Source organism: Talaromyces proteolyticus (genome assembly GCF_021365285.1).
Source record: "Talaromyces proteolyticus strain PMI_201 chromosome Unknown BGW36scaffold_1, whole genome shotgun sequence".
In the NCBI taxonomy this organism is placed as follows: Eukaryota; Fungi; Ascomycota; class Eurotiomycetes; order Eurotiales; family Trichocomaceae; genus Talaromyces; species Talaromyces proteolyticus.
In genome coordinates, this window is record NW_025764277.1 from 760,054 (window position 1) to 772,611 (window position 12,558).

The 12,558-nt window shown below is 44.9% G+C and overlaps 6 protein-coding genes across 6 annotated transcripts; 5 read left to right on the forward strand and 1 right to left on the reverse strand.

Moving 5' to 3' along the window:
* The first annotated feature begins 1,020 nt into the window (after positions 1 to 1,020).
* Positions 1,021 to 1,776, forward strand: BGW36DRAFT_366480 (uncharacterized protein). Its single transcript, XM_046214756.1, has 2 exons — positions 1,021 to 1,111; positions 1,167 to 1,776. The coding sequence occupies exon 2, from the start codon at positions 1,330 to 1,332 to the stop codon at positions 1,570 to 1,572; it is 243 nt and encodes an 80-aa protein (XP_046077559.1). The 5' UTR covers positions 1,021 to 1,111; positions 1,167 to 1,329; the 3' UTR covers positions 1,573 to 1,776.
* Positions 1,646 to 2,971, forward strand: BGW36DRAFT_413044 (putative fatty acid methyltransferase; the record flags this gene model as incomplete). The annotated part of the gene is made up of 2 exons (XM_046219230.1): positions 1,646 to 2,455; positions 2,918 to 2,971. The coding sequence occupies 2 exons, from the start codon at positions 1,646 to 1,648 to the stop codon at positions 2,969 to 2,971; spliced, it is 864 nt and encodes a 287-aa protein (XP_046077560.1).
* Positions 2,972 to 3,584: 613 nt separating this feature from the next.
* BGW36DRAFT_434557 (uncharacterized protein) lies at positions 3,585 to 4,417 on the forward strand (the record flags this gene model as incomplete). Its single annotated transcript, XM_046221399.1, has 1 exon — positions 3,585 to 4,417. Exon 1 carries the CDS (start codon positions 3,743 to 3,745, stop codon positions 4,415 to 4,417), a length of 675 nt encoding a protein of 224 aa, XP_046077561.1. The 5' UTR covers positions 3,585 to 3,742.
* Positions 4,418 to 4,839: 422 nt separating this feature from the next.
* BGW36DRAFT_434561 (cytochrome P450) lies at positions 4,840 to 6,485 on the reverse strand. The gene has a single exon (XM_046221400.1). The coding sequence runs from the start codon at positions 6,307 to 6,309 to the stop codon at positions 4,852 to 4,854; it is 1,458 nt and encodes a 485-aa protein (XP_046077562.1). The 5' UTR covers positions 6,310 to 6,485; the 3' UTR covers positions 4,840 to 4,851.
* Positions 6,486 to 7,134: 649 nt separating this feature from the next.
* On the forward strand, positions 7,135 to 8,554 carry BGW36DRAFT_434564 (major facilitator superfamily domain-containing protein; the record flags this gene model as incomplete). The annotated part of the gene is made up of 3 exons (XM_046221401.1): positions 7,135 to 7,632; positions 7,699 to 7,875; positions 7,937 to 8,554. 3 exons carry the CDS (start codon positions 7,135 to 7,137, stop codon positions 8,552 to 8,554), a joined length of 1,293 nt encoding a protein of 430 aa, XP_046077563.1.
* A 1,761-nt stretch (positions 8,555 to 10,315) lies between these two features.
* Positions 10,316 to 12,133, forward strand: BGW36DRAFT_353378 (cytochrome P450; the record flags this gene model as incomplete). Its single annotated transcript, XM_046213429.1, has 3 exons — positions 10,316 to 10,828; positions 10,893 to 11,907; positions 11,967 to 12,133. 3 exons carry the CDS (start codon positions 10,316 to 10,318, stop codon positions 12,131 to 12,133), a joined length of 1,695 nt encoding a protein of 564 aa, XP_046077564.1.
* Between the last annotated feature and the right edge of the window lie 425 nt (positions 12,134 to 12,558).

Genomic DNA, 12,558 nt, shown 5'->3' on the forward strand with positions numbered 1-12,558 from the left:
GGATCTCGACATAATTCCATATAAACCAAGACTAAACCTTTTATATATATCTTATAGAATCTTTACTACCAAGATATTAAGAATTATAGTGTGATCCTCAGATGCTGAAAATGGCCATTTTATATGCAATACACAGGTGCACGGTTGACTCGTGGAATAAGATATAAAACCACTATATTATCATTTTTCAATATGTACTCCGTAAGATTGTAAGATTATGAATGTTGGCCATAAGACCCATATATTCCGCCGTAGAAAGGCACTAAGGAAGACCACATGCTGATGGTGCTTATCATGGTGTTGGATTATAAATAATCTACCGTTGATGGGGACTTAAGTAGTTACAATTTCGCACAGGCAATTGGACAATGACACCCCACTTGGCAACAAGTGCCGGATGATGGAAACAGCGTAATTATATACCACTCCGTAGTGCGCCCCAAAAGTGTTCGCAGACGCTACTGTTAGTGTTCACACTAGTAGGATTAAAGTAATCAAAACACATAGAAGAATTACTTTGATACTATAATTAGAGCCAGATTGTACTTTTTATTTTATTTTCATTGTATTTTATTGCTTACTATACAATATCACTTGGTCTTTTAGCATGTGCGGACACTTTTGGTTGCGCACCTCTGTACTTACAGTAGGATGAAATGTGTTTGAGGATAGTCTGAAATTATACATTATAACAAGAGATTTTGTCAGTTTTCGGTTTGGTTAAATATTTAGTGCTTACTGTAATTACCGCCTTTTCAGTGTTATCCTCAAACTTAATTCATCCCACTGTACCAGACGACCGGATTAAAACGTATTTAAGGAAGAGGCAGAGCGTTGATAGTCGATCATATACTAATATACTGAATCGTGACAACCTGGGAACTTTTCTCAGGCGTTACTACATTATTTCACTAAGCATTTGTAAACACCATCAACCACCTGGTCAGAATGGTCGGTGGCCACATCAATCCTCCAAGTCAATTTTCCGAACTCGAGGAAGCTAAGCTAACAGTATAACAGCCCACCGTCCCCGATGCCGTTCAGACAGTGGATGGGCCAGGGTGCGAACGGTTTAGCTACGACCGTTTGTTACTTGCCCTTGTTGGAGTTCCTGCTGGGTTAACGCTTGCCTTTGGAGGCGGTCTAGGGATGGCTTTAGGGCTTACATGTGTATTGTGCATTCCTATATTGATTCTCTTTTGGACTATTGCCTCCAGAATTCCGATCAGACAAGTTACGCCTGATCCGGACAAGAAACCCATCGAAAATTACTTGCATTTCAAAAACCCCGCCGACAGCGAGAGATATCGAGGCCATCGAAAGATTGCAATGGCTCAGTTCACGGAAATGTATTTCGACAAGCTGGTGGACTTCAAAGTCGACTGTCACGAAGCTCTTGAGCGGCGATATGATTGGGCAACTTTTGAATTTACACCAGAATTGTTCAAGTTCTTTCTTTTCACCATGGTTCCTGATGTTCTGTTGCACACTAAAAGTCGCGGTATGTTCGATTTCGATTTTGAATTGACCATTGAAAATGTTCACGCTGACGTGGTCGGCATCTGTAATTGATTCAGATCGGAAACAGACACATGAAGTCTATGACCGCGGTAACGACTTCTATCACTTCAGCCTGGGGGACTCGATGACATTTTCATCCGGAATAATCTCTGATCCACATCGAGTGGAGTCAATTGAAGAGCTGCAGAACAACAAAATGACTATCGTTTGTCAAAAAATCGGGCTACTACCAGGGAATACCGTGTTGGATATAGGATGCGGCTGGGGAACTTTCAGTACGTTCGCGAGCGTGGAACATGGCGCGAGAGTCACCGGCGTGACCTTGAGTCGCAATGGTGCCGCTGCAGCATCAGAGCGCCTGGAGAAACATGGAATACCATCAGATCAGAGCCGCATACTCTGTCTCGATTATCGCGACATTCCGCCGTCATCTCGCTTCGACAAAATCGTCTGTCTTGAAATGGCAGAACATGTGGGCATCCGTAGGTTACCAGCATTTCTGAAGCAGATGTACGACCTTTTGGAAGACCAAGGGGTCTTTTTTCTGCAGATTGGTGGTCTGCGTAAGCGCTGGCAATTTGAAGATTTGATCTGGGGACTATTTATGAACAAGTACATCTTCCCTGGGGCAGATGCGTCGGTGCCACTGGGTATGTATATCAACCTTGTAGAAGATGCTGGCTTTGAAGTCAAGAGTGTCGATACCATCGGGGTCCACTATGCAGCCACTATTTGGCGCTGGTACGGGATCTGGAAGAGCAACAAGGGCGATGTGGTAGCTAAGTACGGTGAAAGATGGTACCGCATTTGGCTGTACTTTTTGGCGTCAGCAACCATCCAGGCCCGAAATGGTGGCGCAACAGCGTATCAGATTACTTTGGTAAAGAGCAGGAATCGCACAGAGAGGGTTTTTGGAGTAAAGAATCAGCTTGGGGTGCGAAAGATGGTAGGCTGAGTCTCTCAGAGTGAATATAGTGCTAAATTCTGGAAGATACGAGACCTAGCGTTATACTAGAAGTAGTAAGGCTATAGAGTTTCCTTACCAAAGATAGAAGTTGTAGCTCCTGTTGGCGCGTCTCATATATCCATAGAGTGACTGTGTGAAAGCCCTAGAGTCTTCTAGTGCAGCGGTAAGTGCTACTTTTATAGGCATGGCCTTGCACTAATAATTAGTGCTATATTCGAACATTAGCCCCAGCGGTGAGTGTCTTACCATATGCATTTTCCTGGGTATCATAGGAATTTGGAAAAGCCTGTCTAAAAATATGTTGAACGCAGTCATCCTCATTTACCATCGTGCTCCTGCCTCCCCTAAACCGATGCTATTCACAGAAGTGGCGTAGATCAGTGCCTCTCATTCTATTTTTATCATTTAGATCCTGGAGGCCTCGAATAGCAGAATATGGGGGATACTACTCTGATACCGTCCGGGGTCACCACAACGTCCTGAATTTCTACATCTTCATTTACAGTACAGATTCTATCAGTCTGAGCTTCTCTGTCTTAACCCTAGTTAGGTATATAAATCGTATGCGTAACTGGTGCCAAGATATATCCATTAAGATGGATATGTTTACAAAAACGCATTGAAAAAGCACGATATAATTAATTAACAATACATAATATCTGACATTATCAATTGATGCCCGGAAGGTTACTTGGAAACGTCTTAAAGGCGGGTTCAACTCATAACGACTTACCAATGGCTATCGTTATCTCTGGCCCCCATGGCCCCCTGAGTTGGCTGGTGTCCGCCGTAAAGTTAGTTGGTATTGATTGATTATTTACTCGCGTCTAAGCCTCGACGGTGCTCAACTAAGGATATCCTACTGATACATGCTTCTCGCCCCCGTGATCTATATACCTCTATAGTTATGTATATGCACAGTACCCTACGGGCGAATTACAACGCTGCCCTGGTGACCCGTAACTTGTTGGTATAGCCTTGAAAATGTTGGAGGTGCTTGGCTAAGCGGAACTCGATATATTTAGTGCCGGCATCTGAAACTGGAGTGATGCGGCGATGATAGTTAACTCAAATCAATCTTTGGCATAAGAAGCAGGTTTTATAATCGCTCATATATTCTTATCATCCGTGTGTGAAATGTCTCGCTCCCGTCGAAGATTTCGACTACGTGAACGCAATAACTCCCAGGCGCTCCACTAGAAATAGAAGATGAAGACAAGCAAGGATTAATCGTGTAAGACAATTTGTACAATAATGATGTCCCCCAACAAAACAAGGACCAGCATCCGACCAGCTGCCGATCGTCGATACAGCGCTCGATATCTCATTCTCATCTATCGTGGAACACCAGCGCATTTTGATCCTCTAGAAATCCAAAGACTGGTGGGGCGGGAGCAAGCAAAATGTACCATTGTCCGAGAGTCTCGGAATGAAAACGTCTTCAGCTATTTTGCTTTTGTTGACTTCGCTGGAAAGCGCTTTCAGACCCGCAATCTTGGGCTTTTCGACATCCAAGGATATCACCCGAAATGGATACACGTCACATCATCACCATGGCGGATGTTAGATGAAATGAAATCAAAAGGAGATGTTCTCTGGAACGGGATTATTCGCCATAATAAGCAAACCTCCTCTGGTCGCAAAACTTCTGCAACCAGTAAAACATCATCTTCTTCCAGCCCTTGGGAGCTGGTGGGCAGCGCAACGAACGAAGCCTCGTTTCAGGAACTGTTAAGAAAGGAAACAACCATCGAGAAATCGGAGCCGCCGGAGCCATTATTAGATGACCTCGAGGCTGGGGCCATTTCAGTGGTAGGAGAGACAGAGATGGCTCGCAATGTGCAATACTGGCAGGACGGGTATCGAGCCGGCTACAAGGCAGCCATCTCGAAGTCAAATCTTCATCAAACTTCATCAAATTCTAGGTAATAGGGCTGACCTCTTTATGAGAAAAGTTTACTGACTTTTAGCAGCAGGAATTCGGATTTACCACAGTGTGATGATGGCCTTGCTCATCTTATTCCATCAAATTATGGTGCTGATTTGGACAGTGGCGCTTCGAATTTCTGCACTCAATCAAATTTATTCACAGAAGCCGATAACAATATCCAGACAGATCTCTCGCAGCTGGACTGGGATTTTGAACCAGATGTTTTAGGAGATGGAAGGTGGGTATAGCATTCATCAGATGTTCATCTCCTATCTGCGAAGTCTCTCCGATGTATGTTAGTTATGTAGTTGCTTTTCCTATGCGACCTGAATTCTGGCAACATGAGTCGCTATGTGCGGTTTTCCAGGAGTATGCGTATCTATTCCCAAAAAAAAGGCACGCTAAACATTGGCAGCTTGACGTAGATTGGTTGCTAAGGTACTCTTCGAAGTAATCTAATTCTAAAATCTCTCTTTGGAATTGCTGTACCTCCAGCTTTAGCGAGTCCTGGATGGGACCACCCCGCCGCGCCAGCTGGCTCTATATCCCAGCAAAGCAGGATAGCTCCTGCAATTTCGAGCACTTCACGATATGAAAGTTTCTGGCCCTTGCATATGGATGCGCCTGAGCCCCAAGGGCTGATTCGTGTGGAATCCACTGAAACCCTGCCATTTGACAAACTTGTCCTTCTTGCGGAGTCCTGCTGTTGGATAATAAATCGTCGACCGTCGAAGTTCTCAGGATGATTCCAGTACCTAGAGTCACTTTGATGGAGACCAAATGGCACGCATATCATGTCCCCTTGTTGGAGTTGATACGTCCTCTGCGACTGTGATACCGGGACTTTCGATCCCCCCTTGGGTACGAAGGAGTTAGGTTCACGGATATTTTGGTCGATCTCAGATTCACTGACTACGAAATCAGCTTGTACATTTTTGAAACTGTTGCTCTGAGTATAGAGCCTCATTGTTTCTAAAAAGGCTGACTGCAAAAGTGGTGTTTGTGCCCGTATTTCCGGCGAATCGAGCGTGATCGTGGACCGTTCAGGGGAGCCTGGAGATTCCCGGATATGAACAAAGGGTGACACTTCTTCGCGAATAGCTGCTAGTAGAGACGAGTCTTGGTAGACATGGAACAGCAGCCAGAACACAATTACATTTGCGTTTATCAATGTCACCCATAATAGGAAGGCGTGAGAGGCGATACATGCTTCTTTGTTGGAGAGCTCGCTAACAGCCTCCTCCCAAAGATTGACGCGGTTTTTCACGACGCTACTGACGTCATCCAAATTATCCCACCGACCATCGGTAGTCCTTTCTCCTCGACTAGCTGCGACTAGGGCATTGTGGAAATCTTCCATTGCACTTTTCACTCGGTCCCGAGCAGCGGCACTTTCTCTCAATCCAGACAAGGGTATCCAGGGAGGAAGACCCATGAGAAACAAATGAAAGTTGGCGTCAAACGCAAAAAGATCGGTCGCAATGTCCGGATAGTTTTTTATGAAGTCTGTTCCGAACAGAGACGGGAGAACCATGTCTGCCACAAAGTGACGAATAAGCGGGAAAAAAGAAGCCTCGTACTCGTTTGGTCCGTGAACGACAACATGAGCTCTTTCCTGCCATTTCAAATTGCTACCTGTTTCACGACTAGAAACAAGACTCAATACCGCTCTCTCGATGTTATCAGTCATAATCTTACCGGCCTGCGAGAGAAACGGTTCCCGGTTGAGCTGGTACATTGCACGATGGATTTTGCCCCAGAGGATAGTCTGATCCATGTCACCCATGGCCCCTTTGTCGTCCCAAACATTGCGCATGAAATGGCCGACCATGTCGTGATTGTTCACTGGGGCCTGCACCGCGAGCACCTCCTTAGCCAGACTAGGTGACATTATTATGTGACATTTCTTCCCTCCAAGCACAAGGGCAAATACGCCACGGTTCACTTGTCGACTTCACCTTACACTCAGTCTCTATTGTCCGTATATAAGAATAAGACTGTGATAACTCACCTTAAATTTGCCAGCCATTGTTGAGGTCTTGTGCAAAACAGGATGGTGTGGCCGAGCCACGGAATCGTGTACGGGATGGTCGTTACGGTATGGGACTCTCGCGAATGGCTTCGTATATTGACAGCATGACGGACCTCAGTGAAAGTCCGGGTAAATATCATACAGCCAGCTAGTAGAGCCAATACCCAGCCAGTAATCGTTATAAATGAAGTTTGAATCATGTTGCTAGTCAAGCACAACTGACTTTGCAATGTAGAAATTCTTCGACAGGATTTCGATGTCTCCCAGCTCTTTCCAAAGAGCTATTCTATATAACTTTCCTCAATATCGGCATCCATGTATTATTTTATACTAATGAAACTAGCAAAAATAGAGTGACGTTCACACTTGTAGCGGGAGGCGGGGGAAATTCGTGACATGCTTGTCACAGACGAGACACCGTTTCCGTGTCCCATTTGAGTCGTATAGCTTTACAGTATGAGGCAATATGCGATATTATCTTCTCGTTTTCCCAATTCCTTTATTTTATTCTTTTTTCCACTTAAAATAAAATACCGACAAGCTGGGTGGCTTTTTTGAATCACTATCTACTATCATAATATTGCTTCTCACGCGGCAATGGAGATAGAAAGATCATTGTCTGCCGAGCTGGACGAAAAGGAAAGCCAACAGCTCCCCAGCAACTTCTATTTCGCATTCTTCTCCATGTCAGCTCTGGCGTTGGCAGCAGCACTTTCGACGACATCACTGTCTATTGCCCTCCAGGTAAGCAACCTGTGCCACTTGTGTCCAAGGTCCAGCCCTAATGGAATCCAGACCATTGCTCAGGACTTTCACTTGTCCACCCCTAACACTTTCTGGTTGGGGACATCAACTGCTCTAACTTCAACTATTATCCAACCATGTTGCGCAACTCTGGCAGATGTTTTCGGTCGCAAGGCGGCATTGACAGGCAGCGCTCTCCTCCTCACTGTCGGGTCACTCATGGGGGCGGTCGCTCCAAACTACGCAACCATCCTCGCGGCCCGTACATTGCAGGGATTTGGGTCCGGAGGAATATCTGCCCTTACCGACATAATTGTGACAGATATCGTTCCGCTCCGTGTACGTGGCAAATGGTTCGCTTTCATCAGCGTGCCGTGGGCCATCGGCACCACAGTAGGACCAGTTCTCTCCGGTATCATAACTACCGAAGGATCCTGGGTAAGGGGCCTATATTCTTATGTCATGGTCATTTATTGAAAGAGATTAGCTGACCTGAGTTTCTAGAGGTGGATTTTTGCAATCAATGTGATCGCTAGCACTAGTGCCACTCTCGCCTGTTGGTTTGCGCTTCCACCTTTACCCAGTACCCAGCAATGTCTGTCAGAACTCTTGCAGGTGGACATTTTTGGCTTCCTTCTTTTAACCTTGTCTTTGATTGCGGTTATGGTGCCGATCATGCAAGTAAGCTTCCCCACTCCCTTCTCAGGTCATAGACCACCCTTGCTAAACCAATGCCAACCAGGCATCTGTCGTATATTCCTGGCGGGATGCACACACTCTCGTGCCACTAGTGTTAGGAGTGTTAGGCCTATGTTTATTCCTCGTCTATGAACAGCGGTGGGCTCACAATCCTTTGATACCGCTTAAGCAGTTCCAAAACCGCTCGTGTATGCTCACTTTCTTTTGCACTATGCTCCACGGCATGGTTCTCTGGTGTATAATGTACTACTTGCCGGTCTACTACGAGACTATCAAAGGCTTCAGCAGTCTCGACAGCGGACTAGCTGTGTTACCGGAAACGCTGACCTTGGTACCTGCGTCCATTTTGATCGGCTATCTGGTGAGCTGGACTGGCAAATACCGATGGGCAATATGGATGGGTTGGGCAATCTCGACCATGGGCTCGGCAATTTTGTACCTACTTACACCATCGACCCCAAAAGGTCTATGGATCGTTCTCAATCTTCCAGTTGGAGTGGGCATGGGCCTCTTGTTTGGAGCAATGGGATTCGCGGTCCAGGCAGCTGTAGATGCTGAGAGAGTATCGCTGGCCGTGACCCTCTACTCCTTCTGGCGCTCATTTGGCGCAGTAAGTTTCTGCTCTCAAGGTGTTTACCTACTGCACGCATGTTTTATCTAACGTCTTGTAATGCATTAGGCTCTTGGAATCTCAATCGGTAGTGCTATTGTTTCCAGTGGAGTTGAGAGACAAACTCTCAAATCTCGTAGCTGGGCAACTGATGGAGCTTTTATCAAGAGCTCATTTTCTAAAAAGGCCCTGGGCACACAATCATCCTTAAGCCAGGTTTCGACGCTCACCAATTCTGCCCTGCGACATGTGTGGATTTTCTGTGCTGCAGCTTGTGCGGCGGCACTGATAGCAAGCCTTGGAATTCAATCTTTCTCGCTAGACCAACCATTGGTCAAGACTAGAAAGCAGGATCCGGGATGTGATGAAGGTTGTGAAGCGGTTGTGTAGACAGTATCAATGTTCTTTTAGAAATACTTCGTGGGAATACAGCACGTTGATATGATTTAATTTACCACCATACTCCCAATGGGGAGATTGTATATAGTATTACACTTATTATATATGTTAGCCAAATTCTCGAACAAGAGAGGAGACTATCCTACGGTAGACTGGCCGGAAAAAGGATGCATCCACCGAAACTTTCTGGTCAAAATCCAACTTTAAATTTTACCAGTTTACCTCCCTGCCAACTCTCTTTCTACCAACGATTCTTCTACTCTGCAATCTGGGATCCTTTTGGTTATGCTTTCATTAAGTCGTTTCCTTTTTATATTTGGAACTTCTTACATGACGCAGACGTTTGTTACGGCATTGTATATCATAATCAACTTGTAATTCAGGCTATGCTAAATCCTCCATCAGTTAAATGTGCCAGCGCCTAGCCCGTCGAACTCTCAAGAGATGGGTTCCGTGATATAGAACTCGGTCAATTATCACTCTGCAAAGGAATTGAATTATGTTATTTCCAAGTTCATTGAAATTCCAAAAAGTCATAACTACCTCTGTACAACACGACTGTGGTTCATCCTCATGGACTCATGTCTCTGTCGACGAAAAAGATAATATTGTCTCCTTTGATTACGTAGACAAGAATTAGTCCCTGGAGGAGGAATAAGGAATTAGATTTCGTTTCAAAAATTGATTTGAAAGTGTTTTTACCTCTTCGACTTGAATGTGTGCGTGTGTTAACAATAACAACTAGAAAATCATGTGGCATTATGAAAGCTTGCCCCAAATGCAATTGAATAGAGCAGAGTAATTTTTATAATCCATATTATTCATTTAACTTCCTCTCTAATAGTGATTTAAGAGGACCTCACCTATGTACTACACTCTTGTGACCATCTGTGGCCGATTGAGACAAGTGGCACACACACACACACACACACACACACACACTAATAGCCACCTTTGTTAATTGAAATTTCTCTTCGTCTGTCACAATTGAGGTGAAACCTAGATATTATACTATTTTGTATTTTCTTCAGGGCACGATTGTTCTAGATTGCCACATCTCCACGCTGTGTGTCACTGGGTGGAGGGCTGAGTCACAGCGACTCATTTTTTCAAGAGTCAACTCAGAAGAGACAGAAGATAGAATACATCTCAAAAAAACTTCACTTAATATTGTGTCAATTGTTATTGAACATTCCACTGTGACAGGAATGGGACAGGGCAGAATTTCTTTTGCTCAAAAGCTGTCAGTTTTGTGTCAGAATTCATTGTGACAAACTGCCACAACAGATGACAAGGGAGTCAGGGCGTTAGATAGCGGGTCTGGAAGCTACATGGAGAAGAAATTTTTTTTAGTTTTATAAATGGGTGATTCCTCGTCCTCAAGAGCAATGCAGCCAACTCATCGCCATCATTATGGATAATTCTTCGCTAGCTTCGAGCGCTTTTGTAGCTCTCCGTCCGCTCACATCCTCTGTTGGCAATAATTATGAGTTTCTCCCTTCAGTAAATAGACTGAGCTCCTTATCTATTTTCGTCATTTCACTTGGAATCTTTCTTGCGCTCACAAAATCAAAGATCTGGCTGAATAAAACAGGCTCTCCGGCACTCTCCACATACGAAAAGCCCCTATGGTACCCTCACAAAGATCCAATTCTTGGCCTCGATGTCTTGTTTGACCTAGCCAGAGCAGTTTACAATCATAGATTCCTTGAGTTTACTGCAGAAATGATTTCTCGTTTTAACGGAACAATCACCTATCTGAGTCTTGGGAGACAGGCGGTCTACACCGTCGACCCAGCTAATTTGCACGCCATGCTTTCCGATCGAATTCGATTTAAGGACTTTGGCCATGGACCTACACGGAGGCAAAGTTTGCAGCCGCTCTTTGGTAGTGGGATTTTCAACTCTGATGGTGCAGTATGGAAGGTTCGTGTGAAATCATTCTCGTGTTAACTGAGGTGGCTCTAATCAAGTTTGCATGACCTTCTAGAAGCACCGCAGTACATTGCGACCTATGTTGTCTCGTGTTAGAACGATTGAAGTCGATATATTTGAAAGTCATCTGCAAAGCCTGATGCAATCTGTGCCCGCAGATGGAAGTACCGTTGACCTCCAACCTGTTTTCAATGCCATGGCCCTTGACATTTCGACCCATCTCTTTCTGGGCACATCGACAAATGTACTCCCATACCTTTTCAACTCAGATCTCCGTGGAATGAGGGGACAGAGGTTTGCCACAGCATTCGACTACTCCCAACGCGCTGTGTCTGGAATTGATGATTTCAGTTTGTCAGGACTTTGCTGGAAGCTTCTCTTTGGTGATAAAAAGCTGGACGAGTCCCTTCAAACCATTCACTCATTCATCGATGAAATCATCGAACAAGCAAGCAAAAACTTCCTTGAGGAGTCTAGATTGCCCGAGTTCAGTGACGATAAAGGGCAAATTTTCTTCTACAAGCTTCTCGGCGAAGGGAGGTCCAAGGAAGATATCAAACACGACATTCTTAACCTCCTTCTTGCCGGTAAGGACAGTACGGCTTCTTTTCTAGCGTCGATATGGTACGTTCTTTGTCAAAGACCCGATGTTTGCGATAAGATTCGTGCAGAAATCAGTCCTTTGCAAGGGCAGCGCCCGCAACTTGAAGATCTTTCTAAGTTTCCTTACCTCCGTATGGTCCTTCAAGAAGGTAAACTTGAGTTCCCTACGTCTCTAGAGAAGCTAATACTTAGAACTCCAACAGTATTGCGACTTTATCCCCCTGTTGCGATCAATCAGCGAACCGCTGAGGTCGATACATTCCTCCCTCATGGCGGGGGAGCTGATGGAAAATCACCACTGCGCGTACCACGTGGCGCATCGGTGGGATATTCGGTGTATGCAATGCATAGGCTCCCAGAGTTTTTTGGAGAAGACGCAAATGAATTTCGACCTGAACGGTGGCTAGAAAACAGGCAGAAGACAGCCTACATGCCATTTCATGCAGGGCCTCGAACCTGCTTGGGACGTAAGTTTACATCATCTCCTCGTGTCTCAAGCAACAAGCATAATAACCACTGTTGGCAGAACAACTTTCCATGTGCCTGGCCACGTACTCGACAATAAGGCTGCTGCAGTACTACGAGCGTGTGGAGAACAGAAACGAGAAACCATGGCAGGAAAAGTTGGGACTCAATTGCACCTCGAGACATGGAGTCAAGGTCGCGCTCGTTGTTTCGCGTCATGCTCGGTGAGGACCAATTTCCTATTCGTTTTTCCCCCTTACTATTTTGAGCGAAGCGAGCAGCGTTTATCCAGATGGCTTTGTATATACTTAGATCCTTGTTTTATCTAATGCCAATCCCATGGTTTCATTTTTCACTTCTGAGATATTAAGAATATCATCTACATATTAGAGGCCGTGGTATCTAAAGATGCGCAGAGAGGAATAACATTTGAAGAAGACTTTATACACAAAGGTAAAAAAAACTGGCCTATTCCCATACATCTATCCATATAGAGACTCATCAGCCTAATATTTTAACAGATAGAAGAATTAAATTATACCTGTGAGTCTTCAGGAGCAACTACATGACAGATCTGCAGCCTTCTCGTGTTGCATGCCCAACAATTGATGCTGGAGAGTCTTGTTGAACTTGAATTAATATGGATGGCGATA

Excerpts from the sequence above, each read along its gene's own strand:
- BGW36DRAFT_434561 (XM_046221400.1), bottom strand. The coding sequence starts at position 6,309 with ATGTCACCTAGTCTGGCTAAGGAGGTGCTCGCGGTGCAGGCCCCAGTG.
- BGW36DRAFT_366480 (XM_046214756.1), top strand. The coding sequence starts at position 1,330 with ATGGCTCAGTTCACGGAAATGTATTTCGACAAGCTGGTGGACTTCAAA.